General features: G+C 36.1%; 1 protein-coding gene across 7 annotated transcripts in view; it reads left to right on the plus strand.

The window, feature by feature from the left end:
- Window positions 1-18,611, plus strand: part of Myo9a (myosin IXA) — a 184,060-nt gene that overhangs the window by 149,877 nt on the left and 15,572 nt on the right. For 5 of the 7 annotated variants that reach the window (XM_031343709.1, XM_031343708.1, XM_031343710.1 and 2 more), the window contains 9 exons: window positions 1,365-1,412; window positions 4,006-4,117; window positions 6,579-6,640; window positions 11,619-11,811; window positions 13,088-13,216; window positions 13,904-14,009; window positions 15,199-15,330; window positions 15,988-16,111; window positions 17,891-17,944. In XM_031343709.1, the coding sequence (XP_031199569.1) occupies window positions 1,365-1,412; window positions 4,006-4,117; window positions 6,579-6,640; window positions 11,619-11,811; window positions 13,088-13,216; window positions 13,904-14,009; window positions 15,199-15,330; window positions 15,988-16,111; window positions 17,891-17,944 (960 nt within the window). The remainder of the gene's footprint in view (window positions 1-1,364; window positions 1,413-4,005; window positions 4,118-6,578; window positions 6,641-11,618; window positions 11,812-13,087; window positions 13,217-13,903; window positions 14,010-15,198; window positions 15,331-15,987; window positions 16,112-17,890; window positions 17,945-18,611) is intronic. The other 2 variants (XM_031343711.1, XM_031343714.1) reach the window with 1 other exon arrangement.

Here is an 18,611-nt window from a genome sequence, read left to right on the forward strand (position 1 = left end):
TTTTTCCAGACAAGGTTTCTCTGAATAGCCTTGGCTGTCCTGGAACTCACTCTGTAGAACAGACTGGCCTCAAACTCAGAAATCTACACTTCCAGTTTTAATGGATTAATATATAAATTGACTTCTGAAAAATAACGGTTAAAGGTCAAATGCATTATATATCACTTAGGTTTTACCTTAGAACCTACAAATAAGATCTCTCTTGAATTAGTTTTTAGGAAAAATGTGCTTTCGGGGAGATATAAACATCAGTAATCTTAACCTTCACTTTTTGGTAAGAGCTGGGAATTGTACTGCTTGGTATTTTAATTAAATCTTGCTTTAAAGCTATCAAACATTTTGTAGTTGGATAAGAGTTAGGAACATAGCTCATTTGCTGAAATGCTTGACAAACATTCAGAAAGCCCAGATCTGATCTCTAGTAACATATGAAATGTGGTGGTACATATCACCATCCCAGCACTCTGGAAATAGAGGCAGAATGATCAGTTCAGGCTCATCCTTGGCAACACAGTGAGTTTGAAGCCAGCCTGGAAAACACTATATACTTTTAAGTTGAGTATGGAGGCACATACTTTCATCTCATCACTCTAGAGACTAAAGACAGGAGGATAGAGTGGGTAAAGACAGCCTGTTTTATATAGAGAAATTCTAACTAAAAAAAAAGAAATCTAAACAAAAAAATGTGTGTGTGTTTTAAAGAGTCTCATCAAGGATTTTACTATATTTCTTTTCATTATAACAGATGTAACACTTGATTATTTTTTCAAGAATGCCTTAGTGTTGATTATGCTTTTATTTTTACTTATTCTAGCTGATGAATTAAAATTTTAAAACCATTTCAAATCATTTTTAAGTAAACAAGTTCTAGAGATTCTTGTGTTGTAGTTATCAGGCTTGTGTTATGCAGATGATTCTTACTAGATTTATACTGCTGCTTCATAAATTGATGATTGTTAAAGGGTAAGTCTGAGCTGTTCTGGTCTTTGTCATCAGGAGATGCCGTCTGTCTACAGAGTTTTTCCATGTTCTACATGCCCCCCCCTTTATGTCTGTAGTGTATAGCTAACCTTTATAGTTGACCATAATTTGAATAATGATTAAAATGTCTAATTAATGTGTTCCATTTAGAACTGACATTTAAAAGGTAACTAGTCTCTAAAAAGTTCATCCATTCTTCTGACTTCATTAACACTTCATTTTACCAAACTTAAAATATTTTCTCAAATTTACTTCAGCTCTGCACAGTTCCTCTTGAAGAATAAAGAACTTTTTATTACCTGTTGAAGCTGTTCAAACATTTTCATAGAAGAGAATATGTTAGTCATTAATCTTAATTTATGTTTCTCCTCACCTCCTGCCAGGTGCTTAAAACAGAAAGAAAGAAAAGGAGGAAAAAGGAAACTGATTTGGTAAGTTACACCATTGGTATAATACTTTCCAGCTCACTAGGTTGAAGCAGCTCCTTTGTTCCAATGGACAGATTTAGTAGTAAGTTTACCAGATCCCAGGGCATACTCACATGCCTTTAAAAAAGTTAGGATGACAATGGGCCTGAAATCTCATGAACACATACTTTTCATTCTTCACATGTAGAATACCAGTTTTCTCAGCACCATTCGAATTTATTAGGGCTATAACTCAATACGGAAAACCAACTTAAAAATGAGTAAATGCTGAATAACCCATCAATGAAGTACAAATGACTAGCAGACACATGAAAAATATTAGACATCATTAGACATGAGGGAAATACAAATTAAAATCTCAATAGGGCTACACAACCAAAAGAATGTCTGCAACAAAAAGATACACAGTAACATGGGGTGGTAAAAGTGTTGAGATTAAAATTCTGAAGATTACTATACAAAAGAGAAATCTAAGCATATATCTATAAATGAACCCCAAATCCTATCAAACAGTAAATAAATTATGAAGGAAAAGGTTAGGGTTATATATGATTCAGTGATAGAATAATTACCTAGCATGGCCAAAGTCCTCAGCATAATCCCCCACAAAGTGATAAGTAATTCTACTGAATACTTAATGTAGCTGACTCCTGATACAACATTATGGATGAACCTCAAGAATATCATGCTAAGAAACCAAAAGCAAAACCAAGAAACTATACAATTCCACTTTCATGAGATGTTTTCAAACAGCTAAGCCATAGAAATAGTAGACATTTTGGAAACAGTTATTTATACCATTTTGAGAAATTCCATTTTAGAAATGTGTTCATGAGAGTATGTGTTCTCTCAGTAAATTATTTCAAAAATTAAAAACCAAAACAAGATATTTGCAAGTTAATAGTCAGCTGAAATTTCTCAACAAAAATAAAGTAAAGAAGTAAAAAGGTTAACACACGAAAAATATTCAACACCCTTATTAGTCATCAGGTCAGGAAAATATAGATTAAAACTACTATGAGATTCTACTTCAACCCATTTCGAATGGCTGTCATTAAGTGAGGATATGTGCAAAGAGGAGGACCTCTTGTACACTTCTTGTGAAAATGTAAACTGGTACAGCCATGATGGAAGTCAGTATGGTGTAGTTCCTCAAAAGGAGCTAGCTATGTCTTAGTTTGGGTTTTATTGCTATAAGGAGACACCATGACCATGGCAACTCTTATAAAGAAAAACATTTAATTGGGGCTGACTTCTACTTTCAAAGGTTTAGACCATTATCTTCATGGCAGGAAACAGTGGTGTGCAGGCAGACCTGGTGTTGGAAAAGAAGCTAAGAGTTCTATGTCTTGATCCACCGGCATCAGAAAGAGACTGTGCCACACTGGGAATAGCTTGAGCATAGGAAATCTCAAAGCCTGCCTCCAGAGTGACACTCTTCCTCCAACAGGGCCACACCTCTTAATTAGTGCCATTTATTATGGGTCAAGCATTCAAACACATGAGTCCGTGGGGCCCATACATTTTTAAACCACTATACCATATAATCTGGCTGTGTCTGTTTTGGGTATATAATCAAAAGATTTAATATGGCATACCGTAGAGATACTTGTCCAGCCACAATTACATTGATTCACATTTTTAAGATATGAAGCCAGTTACATGTTCAACAAACAGACACTAATGGTAAAGAAAATGCTACATATAATCATGAAATTTTATATGATTGAAAAGAATGGAATTATAACATTGGCAGTCAGATGTATGAAACTGCCATACTAAGTAAAATAAGTGGGTCTGAAACCAGTTTCACAGGTTTTATCTCATGTAGCCTATAGATGTAAATTAATATATATGTACAACATGAAAGTAGAAAGTGAATTGTGAGAATGAAGTTCAAAATTGAGAGGAACAAGAGAGTTATGTAAGTGTCCTGAAAGCAAGACAGGGAACTAGTTCAGTGGAAGGAAAGCAGCAAGAGCACCAAGGCATGGGGAGTGGCCTTTAATCCTAGCACTTGGGAGACACAGAAAAGTGGGTCAACCAGGGCTACATAGTGAGGCAGTGTCTCAGACAAATAAACAGATATCTGTGCATTGATAATGTCACAATGAAAACATGCTCTTTTTTATGATGATAAGCAAAAAAGTTGATTAGAAGAAAAAACATAAAAATTATTATTTATGTTAATACATAGTGAGCTTATTTTTTCAGCTTTAGTTTCTAAATAACAATAAGTATAACTCATAAAAACAGAAGCCTTTTCTGGTCATGGTTGATTTTCAATAATGTAAAACATTCCTGGAAGTGAAAAACAAACATTTTAGAACTGCTGCTTTCAATTTACCTTGCAACTGAGTCATAGACAGCCATCACCTGACGTATTGAGTTGCATTGTTTTTGATACTGATAATATCTACATTGTTAGTTAACTTTAGGACAGACTATATTTTATTTTCATTATTTTTTGGAGGATCATAATTATCTACCAGTGAAATCTTAGCAAGAAGTTGGAAGATTTCCCATTTACCAACCATTGTTAGGGAAGCATTTACTTCATTGGCTATAGTATAAATAGTGAAATTTCTTCATTCAGGTGGAAGAGCACAATGGCCACATCTTTAAGGCCACCCAGTATAGCATCCCTACATACTGTGAATACTGTTCGTCCTTGATATGGATAATGGACAGAGCCTCTGTTTGCAAATGTAAGTATTACACATCTCTAAGGGAAAAGCTCTCATTACCCTCTCTTGTGTTTACTTGTCTGCAAAACTAGTACCATGCACATGCAAGTTCTGTACTTACTTAGAATAATAGTTAGGCTCTCTTGAACTATAACTGCAGTACTTCTTAGTGCTTGAGCAGCTGAGTTTTGGAAAACACTTTGCTAGTTAGCCCTCTGTGAGTTTAACACAGTGATTTATACCCTTGTTTTAATGCAGTCTTTCAAATGAATTTCAGGTTTATGCCACCCTGAACTTGCTCTGGGCAGGCTGTCATGACTGCCTTTAATGTCTTCAAGGATCCAGTGCAAATTTACCATCTTCTTTTTAATGGTGCTAAAACACTATAGCCAAGGTCTTTTTGTCCATATGTATGTGTCCCTTGCCTGAGCAAACTGAATATGTATTTAATTTAATTTTCTAGTTATCATTATAAAATTTGCTAAATGTAGCAAACAATAACTACACTACAATTTGGATGCTGTATTCTCTTGGAATTTCTCCCACCATATTATTTAGCCCTTTAATTCAGCCTCACTCAGATTTTCAGAACCTAGTTCAATGTAGATTATTTTTTTTTGCCAGAAAATATAAATAACCTCTAGTCCAATTCTCTATAGGGTCATTGTTCGCACATGGAGCTTATGAGCCTGGCCCTCCACTGTCCCCATCCTTAGCAGTCTGGCTTTCCAGCCTCCTTCCACAATATCCCAATAAGGTCTGTTTGCAGCACTCTAGGACTAGGGCTTTTCTACCCCGAAGTTCCATACTTTTCCATAGCCTTCTCCCAAATCAGTTTCAAAGGCTTAAAATGACTTTGTCAAGTTTAGTCAAGACAACAACCCCACTTCTCTGGTACCAGTTTTCTGTATTAATTTTATGTTGGTATGACCACAGTGCTTGATAGAAATGACATAAGGAAAGAAACATTTGTTTTGGCTCATATCTTCAGAGATTTTAGTCCTTCATGCACAGTGGGCTATGGAAGAGGCAAACCAAAAGCAAAGATTCTGACCCACATGAGGGGCAAGATGTAACCTCCAAATGCCCACATCTCTAGTGACCTACTTCAAGCAGTGAGTTTTCACTGTGTAAGGATTCCAGGGCTTCCCAAAATGGTGCCAAGTAGATGGAGAATAAATATTTCAGTAATAATCCTGTGGAGATTTTGGATTCAAATTTGAATGAAGCAAGAACATCCTTTCATTTTCTTGTCAGTGGCCTTAAAAATTATAATAATATTGATAATGGGGAATAGTCTGATAAGTACCTAATTTAAACACTATGGTTTTAGGCTAAGCAATGTTTCTCAGCCTTCCTAATGCTGTGACTCTTTAATACAGCTCTTCATGTTATGGTGTCCCCCAACCACAAAATCGTTTTTGTTGCTACTTCATAACTGTAATTTTGCTACTGTTAGAATCATAATGTAAATATCTGATATGCAGGATATCTGATATGTGAGGCCCAAAGGGTTGAGACCCACAGGTTGAGAACTACTGATTTAGAGACTTCGCTTTTTTATGGCCAATGTGGATTTAGATTGATTTCTTACAGAATTAATTGTTTTTATGACTGTCTGTATGATCTCACCATTATAATAGCATGACTTCTATCACTTGATCTAGCTTTGAAAACATGATGGATTAGAAGTTTAAGAAAGAATATTTTGTTAGCTTGCAAGAACTGGTAGAGCAGAATGACAGAAGCCCCCTTGCTCTCAGCATCCCTCTATGCAAATGTCGTGTTTTCGCTAGCTGTGTCTTGTTCCTGGGCACTCAGAACAAGAAGTTGTATGTGTTTGTTGTTTTGTCTTTGTGTAGCCCTGGCTGGCCTCAGTCTCTCCGAAATCTGCCTGCTTTTGCCTCCCAAGCCTAAAAATTATTTTTGCTCTGAACTTTTTTTAAACCTTATGTTCCCTACTATAACTAATACTCTGCTTATATTATTTTCTCTAAGAACTCTATTCTGGTCCTTCAGGGATAATAAATATGCCCTCTTATATTTTTTTAAATGTACTGCCAATTTCAGTAAGCATTACTTGATAATAATCCCTTCTTTGCCTGTAGTTAAATAATTCTTAATTGGGATTTCTGGGACTTTAACAGGCTTTAGAGCACCTGGGAGGACATACATACTAATTTGTGAATCAAACTATAAAGATAGATAAATAACACGTTGGAATTGAGTGTGTGGGTAGGAGACCTGAGTGCAGTAGCAAAACAGACACCCTAGAAAGAAGAGAAAGCTTGTTCATTGACACTGACTAATGTTAGGCAGGTTTTCATCATCATTTCCCTTAATAGAAGTTACCACAGAACAAACAAAATGTGTTTAATTATCTTAAAGCAGAGTCAGCTTTAAAAACCAAAGTTGTGAACTTGGTATGTTCTTGCCATTGGTTTGCATACTAAAGTTACTATATGCTTAACCTGTTTTCCAGTGTGTAAATACGCTTGCCATAAGAAATGCTGTCTGAAAACCACAGCCAAGTGTTCTAAGAAGGTAAGGCATTATTGCCCCTTAGTAGTACACAGTGTATCTGCAGGCCTTTTTTCCCCCCCATGTGGAAAGTAGTTGGGGCTTCTTTAGTAGCTTTATAATATAGTGGTTTTCAAACTTCATGACATCAAATCACATTGAGAAGTATGTTTAATGTCATAATCCAATATATATGTGTGGAGATATATGTATATAACTGAATTAATTTTCTTGAAACCTTTTATCTTGACTTAATGTAAGCTGCTAAGTTGTTGAGTTAAGTATTCATAAGTTCTTCTGAGGAATTCTCTTTAATGTTCACTATTAACATTTAACCATGAACAACAGTGTATACTATAAGAGCTGGTATTTTTGAATACCTACTTGTATTTGTATACATAAGTCTAAAAAGTACTAAACATGTATCTTCAAGGAAACAACCTTTTTGTTGGTTTTGGTTTTGGTATTTTGAGACAGGGTCTTTCTATTTTATATCTCTGGCTTTCTTAGAACTCACTATGTAGACCAGACTGGCTTTGAACTCACAGGATCCACCTGCCTCTGCCTCTGGCATGCCAGGATTAAAAGCATGAGCCACCATGCCAGACCAATTTTTAAAAAATTGTTAGTGACTGATAATGGGAAGGCTTAGCTCACCTTGGGTGGGGCTAACCTTGGGCAAGTAGTATCCTGAGTTTTATAAGAAAGCAGGCTCAGCAAGCCATGAGAGAAGCAAGCCAGTAAGCAGTGTTCCTCCATTACTTCTTCCTCAGATCCTGCATTGAGTTCTTGCCATAACTTTCTTTGATGATGGACTATGATGTGGAAGTTCAGACAGAATAAACTCTCCCCACTAGTTTCTTTGGTCATGGTGTTTTATCACAGCAATAGAAACCTAACAAAGAAAACAACCACCAAACAGTATTCTGTGTAGAGATCTTACATACAAAAGTCAGAGAAGATGGTGATGTTTCAGCAGTCTCTTAGGACTATAGAAGGTGGGAAAAAGTTCCATACTATCAAGATGTGAACCACCATGGTTTGTTTGTTCATTAAAGGAATAAGCCTAAATTTAGAAATATTTTATTTCAGGACTTTTTTTTTTTTTTAACTTCCAAGCTATTTAACATAGATGGCTAAGAAGCTAATTAGAATAGGATTTTCCAGAGTCTCAGTGCTCTGGAAAGAAAAGAAAATTTTAAATTTTAGGATTAGTAATCAAAGAGAAATCAGTTCTCCAGAATGTCAGTGAGAGCCATGTCAAGAAATACACCCTATGAATGGGAGTGAATCATTGATAGACTGAGCTTAACAAATTTACCAGTTAGCTTTGAGGTGGTCCTTAAGTTATTACCACCTTAGAGTATGGTGCTACCTCCTTATTGTGACCCACAAGAGAGAAGGAGGAACCTCTTTAAAGAGAGAGAACATCACTCAGCACTATTACAATTTTTTTCAAATTGTATCCCAAACACAAGGAATTAGACAACTTAGTACATAATAAAATAGATTTCAATAGTTATGAAGTATTAGGCATATAGCTTTAAACTTTAATGGATATGTTTAATATGTTTAAATACTGAATAAAAAGATGAAGTTCACAAATGAATTAAAACATATTAAGTATAGATTTTAACAGAATCAAGTGGAGATTCTAGAGAAAAGTACAGTTGAAATTTGAAACTTACTTAGCAGCCTACACAGAAGGGAAGCTGAAAGCTTACACATACAAAATATCCAGGCTGGGAGAATAGTAAAAAGAATGGAAAAATATAGAAATGTAAGGGGAGAGATGAGGTGCTGTGTGTGGTTATATGTATGTGGAGAGCATTACAGTCTCTCACTAAACCCTGCAGGGACTTGCCCAAGGAAGTCTTTTTCTCTGCCCCTGGTATTTTAGGCAGGCTACCATACCCATCTAGCTTTTACATGGGTTCTTGAGATCTGAACTTAAGTGTGCATGCTTGTACTTTACAAGTACTCTGTTCATTGGACAATCTCCCCAGATCCTGTTTTTTGTTGGTTTGTTTTTATTTTTGAGGCAGGGTCTCTATTAGCCTAAGTTGGTCTCCAGCTCACTACATTAGCCAAGGGTGATCTTGAATTGCAAGTTCCAAGGTCCTCCTGTCTTCATCTCCTAAGTACTGAAATTACAAATCTATACCACCTTGCTCACTTTATGAAATATGTATCTGTGTATAGATATATATACACACATATATGAAAATCTAAAAAGAAAGAAAAAACAAAGCAGATACAACATTTTAGGAGATACTGGGCAGCACATCATATAAGGGCTAAAAGCATTGAACCGAGATGTGGGAGCAGATTCCTGTGACCTAGCACTTAGGAGGCAGAGGCAGGCAGAACTCTGTGCATTAAAGGCCAACCTGTTCTACATAGCAAGTTCTAGGACAGCCAGAGCTACAAACCAATATACACTTTTAACATAAAATAGGATAAATACAAAGAAAGCAACAGTTCAGTACTCTAAACAAAAGTATCGTTTCTTAAAATAATTATCCAAAGAAGCAATGAAATAAAGCACAGTTAATTTCTGAACAGAAATAATGGAAGCCAGTGGATAATAGTGAGGTATCTTAAGTGTTCCAAGAAAAGAGAACCACCTGAAATTTTTCGTCATACTCAATGGTACTATTCAGAAGTGAAAATGTTAAGCCTGTCAGTGATGCAGTGCCTTCCTAATGTGTATAAAAGCCTTGGGTTTTGTCATTTAGTACTGAAGGCAAAAAATGAAAGTGTTGAGAAGACGTATTTAGACAAATAAAAACATACATTTCAGCCCTACAGACTTGTACTAACAGATTACAATACAAATGGAAAAATACTTTTAAATATTTTTAACTAATGATAACCCTGTTACTTAGAGAAAATAGTGAGGAGATTTTACAGCTTTAAATCCATACACTAAAAGTATAGTTAGAAGTGACTAAAATTCCAGCTCATGGAGGAAAATGCAAAAGCTCAGCAACTTCTACTCAAAAGGAGCAGGAGGAGTCATAGGAAAGAGAGATCAAAGCTGTCTATACAGTATAAAAACTTACAAAACAAACAACAAAAACCTCTACAAAACAAAAGTTTGGCTTCTGGAAAGACTACTGTGTGGGTGGGTATAGCCTGTTTCACATGCTGTTACACACATGTGGAAGTCAGAGAACAATTTGCATGTGCCAGTCCTAGTTCAACTTAGGTTCAATTTAGCAAGTGCCTTTCCCCTCTGCCCTCTTGTAAGCCTCAAGAATGTTTTGGGGCATGTTTGTTTCAGGTTACTTGTGTTCAGTCCTGGCTGCACTTCAAGTTGCAGTTTTCAGCTATTAACTTTTTGATGCTGTAGGAAGAGCCTTAACATATTAAAAGATGATAAGTATATGTATGATAAATGTATCATATAAAACTTTTGGTTAATGTTTATTTTTGCTTCAATCTTTTCAGTAGTCATTATTACATTTTTCTTTAATAAATTATTATTTGCTCCATACCAGGTGTTACCATGCCATATATACTTAGAAATGAAGTAGACTATAATAGTTTATTGCAAAAGTTTAGCCAAGTTGATGGATTGAAAGTACTAACATTTAATATGCATCCTTTAAATGTTCTAAATATTCTACCTTAGACCTAGTAGTAGTAGTAGAAATGTTATTTGATACTGGTTTAACATCCTTCAAATTGAATTCTGAGAATTAACTGCTGACATGCAAAGTGTATAGATGGATGATAAAGAAAACTGACTCGTGTTGTGGCTGTTTAAAATTCTCCACTAGTGTCTCATAGCTGTCAGAATAAAGTCCAAGTGTACTTTATAGCCTTTGCCTAGCTTTTTCTTCATTCTTAGTTTAGCCATACCTAATGACTTAGTATCACAGATTCCATGGCTCTGTGTTTCCTGAGCCTCTCTTGCTTTCTTAGGTATCATCTGCTTCCTAATATCAGTGTTAAACATCAGATCTTTTTTGAGGTCCTTAGTTGCTATATTTTGGTGGTGGTGGTTTTGGGTGGTTGGTTTTAATTTGGGTTTGGTTTTTCTGAGATAGGATCTCATTTATCTCAGACTGAGAAGTGAAGGTGTAGAGTGTAGGCTGAGTGACTAAAAGCTTGCCAACTGGTTGGGAGATGAAGGTTGAAGGTGACTATTTGGCTAGAGGAGGCAGATAAAAAAGAAGAAAGAAAGATTTAGATAAACAGTTCCTAGAGATCTAGAAGTTGGCATTTTTGTGTGTGACTTACTTAAATTTTCTCAATGACAAGCTATTGCATTGCAGACACTTGAACTAGCTAATCACGTGTACTAGGTACACCACTAAAGTGATTGTGGGCTAGACTGTGACCCTTTGCTTAAAAAGTAGCTGCAAGCCGGGCGGTCGTGGTGCACGCCTTTACTCCCAGCACTTGGGAGGCAGAGGCAGGTGGATTTCTGAGTTCGAGGCCAGCCTAGTCTATAGAGTGAGTACCAGGACAGCCAGGGTTACACAGAGAAAACCCTGTCTCAAAAAAAAAAAAAGAAAAGAAAAGAAAAAAAAGAAAAAAAAAGTAGCTGCAAGTCAGGTTTTTAATAAAGTTTTACCCTTGAAATGGCAAAATATTCTTGTGTTTCAGAAATTACTGACAAGTTAATTCATTAAAAAAATTCAGTGATTTTTTTTTCCCAAAATACATGGTAAATATTCAAGGTTTGGCGTTTTTGTTTTTGTTTTTGTTTTTTTACATACAAAACCAAACCCTTCTCCTACACCAAACATCAGCATTTGCTGGAATTAAATTTTGATAGGAACAAAGTAGCAGCCCATTGCCACTGCCTCTAGTCTTGTTTTCTGTGCTGATTTTCAGCAGATGATTAAAACTGTTAGCCCATCAATTTGTACTTTTTAAACCATAATTCCCTTTCCTCCCAACACCTAGGGTTATCTGCATAAAACTAGAGAAATAAGCATGTTCTACAGTGTTTGAATGAATTTAGAAACAAAATTCATCTTTCATTTAGTATGATCCAGAGCTGTCATCTCGGCAATTTGGGGTTGAGTTGTCCCGCTTGACTAGTGAAGACCGAGCTGTTCCTTTAGTGGTAGAAAAGCTCATAAACTACATTGAAATGCATGGACTTTACACTGAAGGTATTTACCGAAAGTCTGGTTCAACTAATAAAATCAAGGAGCTTCGACAAGGTCTAGATACAGGTAAGATAGTATGCCCTGAATCAAGATATAATACTTTTATTTTAAAAGTTATTTCAGTTTTATGTACTGCTCCGCTAAATGTAGGGCCAGAACATTTTGGGGGTACTTCTTTGCCATTTTTGAGTCTTTGCCTGTATTTAGTAAATTCATCGAACATGTATCGACAGTATCAATTATAGAACTATTGTTAGTTACTTGAAAAAGATCTTAATCTATTTAACAGACTAATTAGATCCTGATATCCTTAATTTATGAGGAAGAAAATATAGTTTCAGGGAAATTAATAGAATGTTGATCCAAGGCAACAAAGATTCTCAGAAACAGTTTTGAGAACTCAGGGACATCATTTATCTGCATTTACAGATAAGGAATCAGGCTGACAGAGGAATTCATCTAACTACTTATTCCCAACCAATGACCATGTTGGAATTTAATCCTGTGTTCTCTGAATCCATAATTTAAAGTGCTGCCTGTTAGTCTTCACTGTTCTGACCATAGACTGGATTCTTTGTAGTAGATTTTCCTGCTTGCCCATGTATATTGAGGATTTAGTTACGATTGTAGAGCTTAGTCCCAGAGTACATACAAGGGCTTGCCTTTGGTTTCATTAACCAAATATATTCTTTATCATTGTTAGAAGAAAATAGTTCTTTTTAAACTAAACTTAGATACAAAAGTTGTCTTTGTATAACTAAGAACCCCAATGGTTTTTCTCACCATCAGTGAGAAATGAATTATGAAGATAACAAGAAATGCCTGATAAAACTTGATAAATTCTGACAGAGAACTTTGTGTACTCTAGTTTGTGTCAGGTTTGGCTCACTCTTGAACTGTGCAATAGCAAAATAGGATGAAGATGGTTCCATCACATTTTCCTGCCTTCTCATCTCTAAGAATGACTTAAAGTCAGCCTTTCATTTAGTCCCCTTGGACTTCTGAAGCACTGGCACTCAAGAGTGTGGTACATAGACCAATCTACAAGACAGGGACACAAACCAAAAGCAAGCACATAGACAATTCTGCAGCAGTTTGATTCTTCCTTCATGAAAGTGTGATCTTTTACATTTGTGTTCACAATGTATTTAGAAAACACAGAAACCAACACTATTCTTTCATAGTTAGAAGTGGCAATTCCAAGCATGGAATGAAATTGTAGAAAGTATACATTGTTTAATTATGAAATATGAAGGATTCCTTGAGTAGGTTTACTTTGTGAAGTGTACTGTTTAAATCTTTTGCATGTTTGCTTTGTTACCTAACTCTTGTCTCTAAATAGATGCTGAAAGTGTAAACCTCGATGACTATAACATACATGTCATTGCAAGTGTATTCAAACAATGGCTTCGGGATTTGCCCAATCCACTCATGACTTTTGAACTCTATGAAGAATTCCTTCGAGCTATGGGTAAGCACAAGCTTCTTAGATTTAAAGAAAGGCCTATACTTGATAAAGCAATGCCATGTGTTATATTCATTATTAAGGCCTCTTATAGTAGATTAGCCTTTTAGGGCCTAAATTAAGCTTGTGACAGTACAAAACTGCCAGTGTATTATTACCTATTCAAATGTTGACTTTTTAATAGACTCTTCTAAAAGTTTCTGAATAAGCCACTTTGTTGCTTCTTAAGTAACTGAACGATATGGGTATTAAAAAGTAAAATATCAAGAAGGAGATTTTAGGGTAGGTCAAAATATTCATTCAGTTGTAAATCTAAGCAAGACCCATGTCAGAAGCTAACTGTCTTCTTGGGCTCTGTGCTTTAGCTGTGTAGTATATTGGTAAAAGTTTGTGTAGAGGTATTTAGGACCTGAGGTTTTATAATTATATAGAACAGTTGGTTAATTTTAATGAGAAACTAGTCTGTCACATAATGACTAAAATACTAGAACACCTGTGCCCTTGGCTATCATCAAGGGCTGCTGGGGAACAAACTCAAGTTTGGGAATTCAAATAGCCAGTAGCTTAGAACCATGGTTCTGCCTCCCCAGGCTGGAGCCATCATTCTCTACTATAGAATTTCTATCCAGGAAAGAGACACAGCATGTAATAGGGATATTCAATATAACTTGCTATTTTTACCATTTTTCTTAGGCCTTCAGGAAAGAAAGGAAACAATCCGTGGTGTATACTCTGTAATTGATCAACTCTCTCGAACTCATCTCAATACACTGGAACGCCTTATCTTTCATCTAGTTAGGTAACTTATTCAAGACAGGTTCTTACTATGTATCTCTGCTTGTCTTGGAAATCACTATCTAGATCAGTCTGGACTTGAACTCATAGCTATCTTTCTGCCTCTACTACTTCCCAAGTTCTAGGATTAAGAGCATGTACCAATATGCCTGATCTTTTGGGGGTTGTGGTCAAGATTCCATTTAAATGAAAAACTTGAATATATAAAGACACTGCCTTGCCTAAGAATGTAGTTTAGCAGTGGAGTACTTACCTAGCATGCACAAAGCCCTTGGTTTGCTCTTTATCAATGCTTAAAAAACAACACCTCTCACCTCCAATGAAACACCTCTCTGCCTTTCTAAACTTTGTGTAGTAAATACGGGGAGGGTAGTGGTGGTTAGGATTCCTTCAAGCAGAAATCTGCTAAATTGAGTACTGTTAGAGTAATACATATAGCTGCTCACACCTCATAGTGGCACCAAGTAATGGCCATTTTGATATTTGAACTGGAAGAGTTTTTGTCTCTGGATATAACTTACTTTGTGAGAGTTGGGTTCAGATTATACTCAGGAATTGACTGACTAGAGGCTTAAGGAGTAGATATCTTTCCCTTTGTAAATATTTGAAGTGGTTGGGAATATAACTCTCTTTCTGGTCAGATGTGAGGTATGTTTGGAAATCACTTAAAATATCTACTCTAGGGGTTAAGAGAGATGGTTCAGAGGTTAATAGCATTGGCTGCTCTTCCAGAGAATATGAATTCAATTCCAGGTACCCACATAGTAGCTCACAGCTGTCTATAACTCCAGTTCCAGGGGATCTGACAGTGTCACACAGACATATATGCAGGCAAAATGCATACTAATGCACATAAAATAAAATTTTCTTAATTTTTTAAAAATTAAGAAAAAAACCCACACAACTCTTCATCTGCAGACATGTTATGATGTTGGGCTTAAGCAGCAGGTTATAGACTTCTCTTAATAGGCTATACGCTGACCTATGGCCCAGACTTTTTCAGGGAGTAGTAAAAGTCCATTTTCCAGGTAAAGGGATAGCTCTAGGGAAGTCTACAGTGCCTTCTTTAAGCTTATGTGGTTATCTGTGCAGTACTATGGGGTTGATGGCATACTGTCCTCTCTTCTATACCTTCCCACTATTATGTTATTTTATCCTCTTTTCACTTGTGTTCGTTTTGCTTTATTCCTTAGGATTGCTCTGCAGGAAGACACTAATCGGATGTCTGCTAATGCCTTGGCCATTGTGTTTGCGCCTTGCATTCTCCGTTGCCCTGACACCACTGACCCACTACAAAGTGTACAAGATATCAGTAAGACTACCACGTAAGGCCAACCCCATTCACCTCTATAGGACTTTAGTTAATGTAGTCCATTTTATCCAAATATCAAACACAGTAAATTATCTCAAAAGTTCCAATGCATTTAAGCAGAGAATTGGTTATTCTGAGGCTTGTTTCATTTTAGGACTGTTTATAGTTTTTAAATGGATTTCTGTTTTGTCAAGTTTGTCTGTCTATCTGTCTGTCTGTCTATCTATCTATCTATCTATCTATCTATCTATCTATCTATCTATCCCTATAAAGCATATAGTCTAATCGTGATCTTATCACTCAATCCCTTTGGTTGTAATAGTTCAGCATTCCCATATTTCACCCTGAACGGTTTTCTTTATTTTGTGTTTTTTCTCAATCTGACTGCAGGAGGAGCTTTTGAGAAATATAAGGGCATGAGTCTGTCTCCCAGATTCATTAATTGATTTATTAATTGATCTGGGATTATAGCCTGAGTGTTAGGATTTGTAACTGTTTTTAGTTGGTTTATAAAATACAGACAGAGTTGTCAACCACCATTCTGAATCTTCTCAGAGCTCATAAAATAAAGCATGCTTCCTTCATCCCCAAACTGTCTAGGAAACTTAGTTACAACACTTCACTTGATTTACTTCTGCTTGTAACAGTTTTTTCTTTCTCCTTTTTTCAGATGTGTGGAACTGATAGTTGTAGAACAAATGAATAAATACAAGGCTCGTCTCAAAGACATCAGTAGCCTGGAATTTGCTGAAAATAAAGCAAAGACCAGACTATCACTGATTCGTAGATCAATGGTAAGATGCAAACTGTGGAGCACAGTGAAAAGGTGGGGGAGGGAGGCTTCTTGTGACTTCTTTTTAAGTATGTGTTTGTGACATATGTGGATTATGCACAGGAGGAACTTCTCAGAAGGAACACAGGTGCTATGAATATCTGATGGTGTGTACAGAGAATATTTAATGTGCAGAATTTTAAAATATTTTGAATAAAAAGTTGGTGGCTTATCACCTCCCCTGCTTACCTTACCTATCCATGACATGAAAACTTAAACTTTATCTTTAACTTTTTCTCTACATTCTTTCATTATCTTTCCTACTCAGAGCCAAATCATTTTTGGTAGTCCTTCTAAGATTGCTGATAGTAGAGAACTTAATCATTTGGAATTTAATATGAATTAAAATGTTTGAGTCATACCGAAGCAGAATTCCATTTAAGAGTCTTCTATGATCAAATAAAGATTTTACTTAGGATTTGTTGTTGGGTTTTGAGATGAGCCTACCAAGTGATAATTTATTTTTTTTCATTTACTGACTTTTGTATTTAGTGTCCTCTGTTGAAACTAGTGACCGGCAATTATATAGATAACTCCAGTTACCATTAACTAAGAATCAGTAGGATCTGAGGTTCTGGTAAACAACTGATGGATTAAAATTTAACCTTTACCTATTTGTTGCTCCTCCTTTCAGTAAGATAACATTATCACAACAGGCACATACTTCAGGTCCCCAGCAAATCTCTCAAAACACCAGCTTCCCAGTTTTCTTACTCATATTTTCTAGAACCCAGAAGCGCTTCTTCTATGCCATTATAATCTGTATTTAGACTGATGCTGAAATAACTGCTTCTTCCTTTCTTATATAAGCTTCCTTGCACAGAATAGATGTTCCACAGAGGTCTGTTGGTAGGGTTAGGTGATGATCTCTAGAAACAAACATAAGCATAACCTTCCCCAGGCATTAAATAAAGTTCATTGTCTTAGTTAGGATTCACATTACTATGATTTAAAACACACACACACACACAACCATGACCACATTGGAGGGGAAGGGTATATTCCAGCTTAGATTTTCTAGTCCATTATTCTAGGAAGTCAGGGGAGAAACCTAAAGGCAGAAACGAAAGTAGAGACTATGGGAGAAATGCTACTTGCATAAGGCTTGCCCCTTAAGGCTTGCTCAGTCTGCTTTGTTACATAGCCCAGGACTACCTACACAGGAGTAATACTAGCCACACGAGCTGGGCCCTCTCACATAATCATCAGTCCCAAGAAATGTACCACAGCTTGCCCACAGACCAATCTGATGAAAGGGCATTTTTCTCAATACAGATTTTGTCTTTGAAAATTACTCTGGCTTATGTCAGTCTGACTTAAAACTAGCCACACACTCATCATAGGATACTATCTAAATATCTTCCCAAGACATGAAAAATGAAAATGCTACTTAAAAGTGAAATTTGGGCCTAAGGTGCTACATTAGTTGGTAGAGTGCTTGTCTTTAAGACAAGGTTGATCCCTGAGACTGTGAACAAACAGAAACATTTTCTGTATTAAGAATTTTAGTTCAGTATTCAGAGGTTTAATTTATTAGTACCTACCTAGGAAGGAAAGGAAGAGCTTCTTTACTGCAAAACTTTATTTCAAAGCAAGTGGAGAAACTCTGCATCCCCTCCTCCTCAGTACTGCAAAAAATGGATACATTCATTCCACTGAAAGATTTAGCCTTCTCTTTAATGGGGCAATGCCATGTACGTTCTAACCTTCTGCTTTCCTTTTCATGTCCTTCCTAATCCAGAAACCTGTACTAATTGCAGTTAGATTTATGAGCATTACCCGCAGTTCAGTCTCGGTATGTATTAATATTGCAATGTGTCACAGTCACTTCACACCATTGTGTCTCATTCATCCAGGAATTGTTCTACTCTGTCAGTCATCCGTGCCTGTCTGCCTTACATGTTCAAACTTTGTTCAGGGCCCACTTTTTGATCAGCCTTCACTTAGCTTTTTCTTAATCTCTTTCTGTAGGTCCTTCACTTAACTTTCTTGTGTTATGCAGGTGAACAATGTTCATTTGAAATACACTGTTTTTCCTTGTCAGATAATCCTCCTTTAGAGTTTCTGTTTTGGTTGAATCTTTAAAGGTGGGGGTCAATATACTGAGGTATCAATTTCATTCTGCTCTATGAGCTACATTTCTAGCAAATCCACTTTATTATTTGAAATACCTGTTACGGTTTTCAGTATCTATCATGAATAATGCTTATGTCTCTGCTCATAACTGACTCTGGAGGTATCTTCTAAGATGTAGACATATGGCTCTTAGATGTTTGTCAGACAGGATTCTATTTTTGCTGCTTCTTTATAAACAATGTTTATACAAAGGAGAAATGGAAGTTAAAACACCAAGCTATGTGGAAACTAATTTTAGAATACTTGTCTTTGTGTACTTGTTGATCTTTAAATACAGATACCACTCACTAGTAACTAGTTACTGTGTAGTCACTGTCAATTCTATC

This window comes from Mastomys coucha, unplaced genomic scaffold (assembly GCF_008632895.1).
Source record: "Mastomys coucha isolate ucsf_1 unplaced genomic scaffold, UCSF_Mcou_1 pScaffold23, whole genome shotgun sequence".
Classification (NCBI taxonomy): Eukaryota; Metazoa; Chordata; class Mammalia; order Rodentia; family Muridae; genus Mastomys; species Mastomys coucha.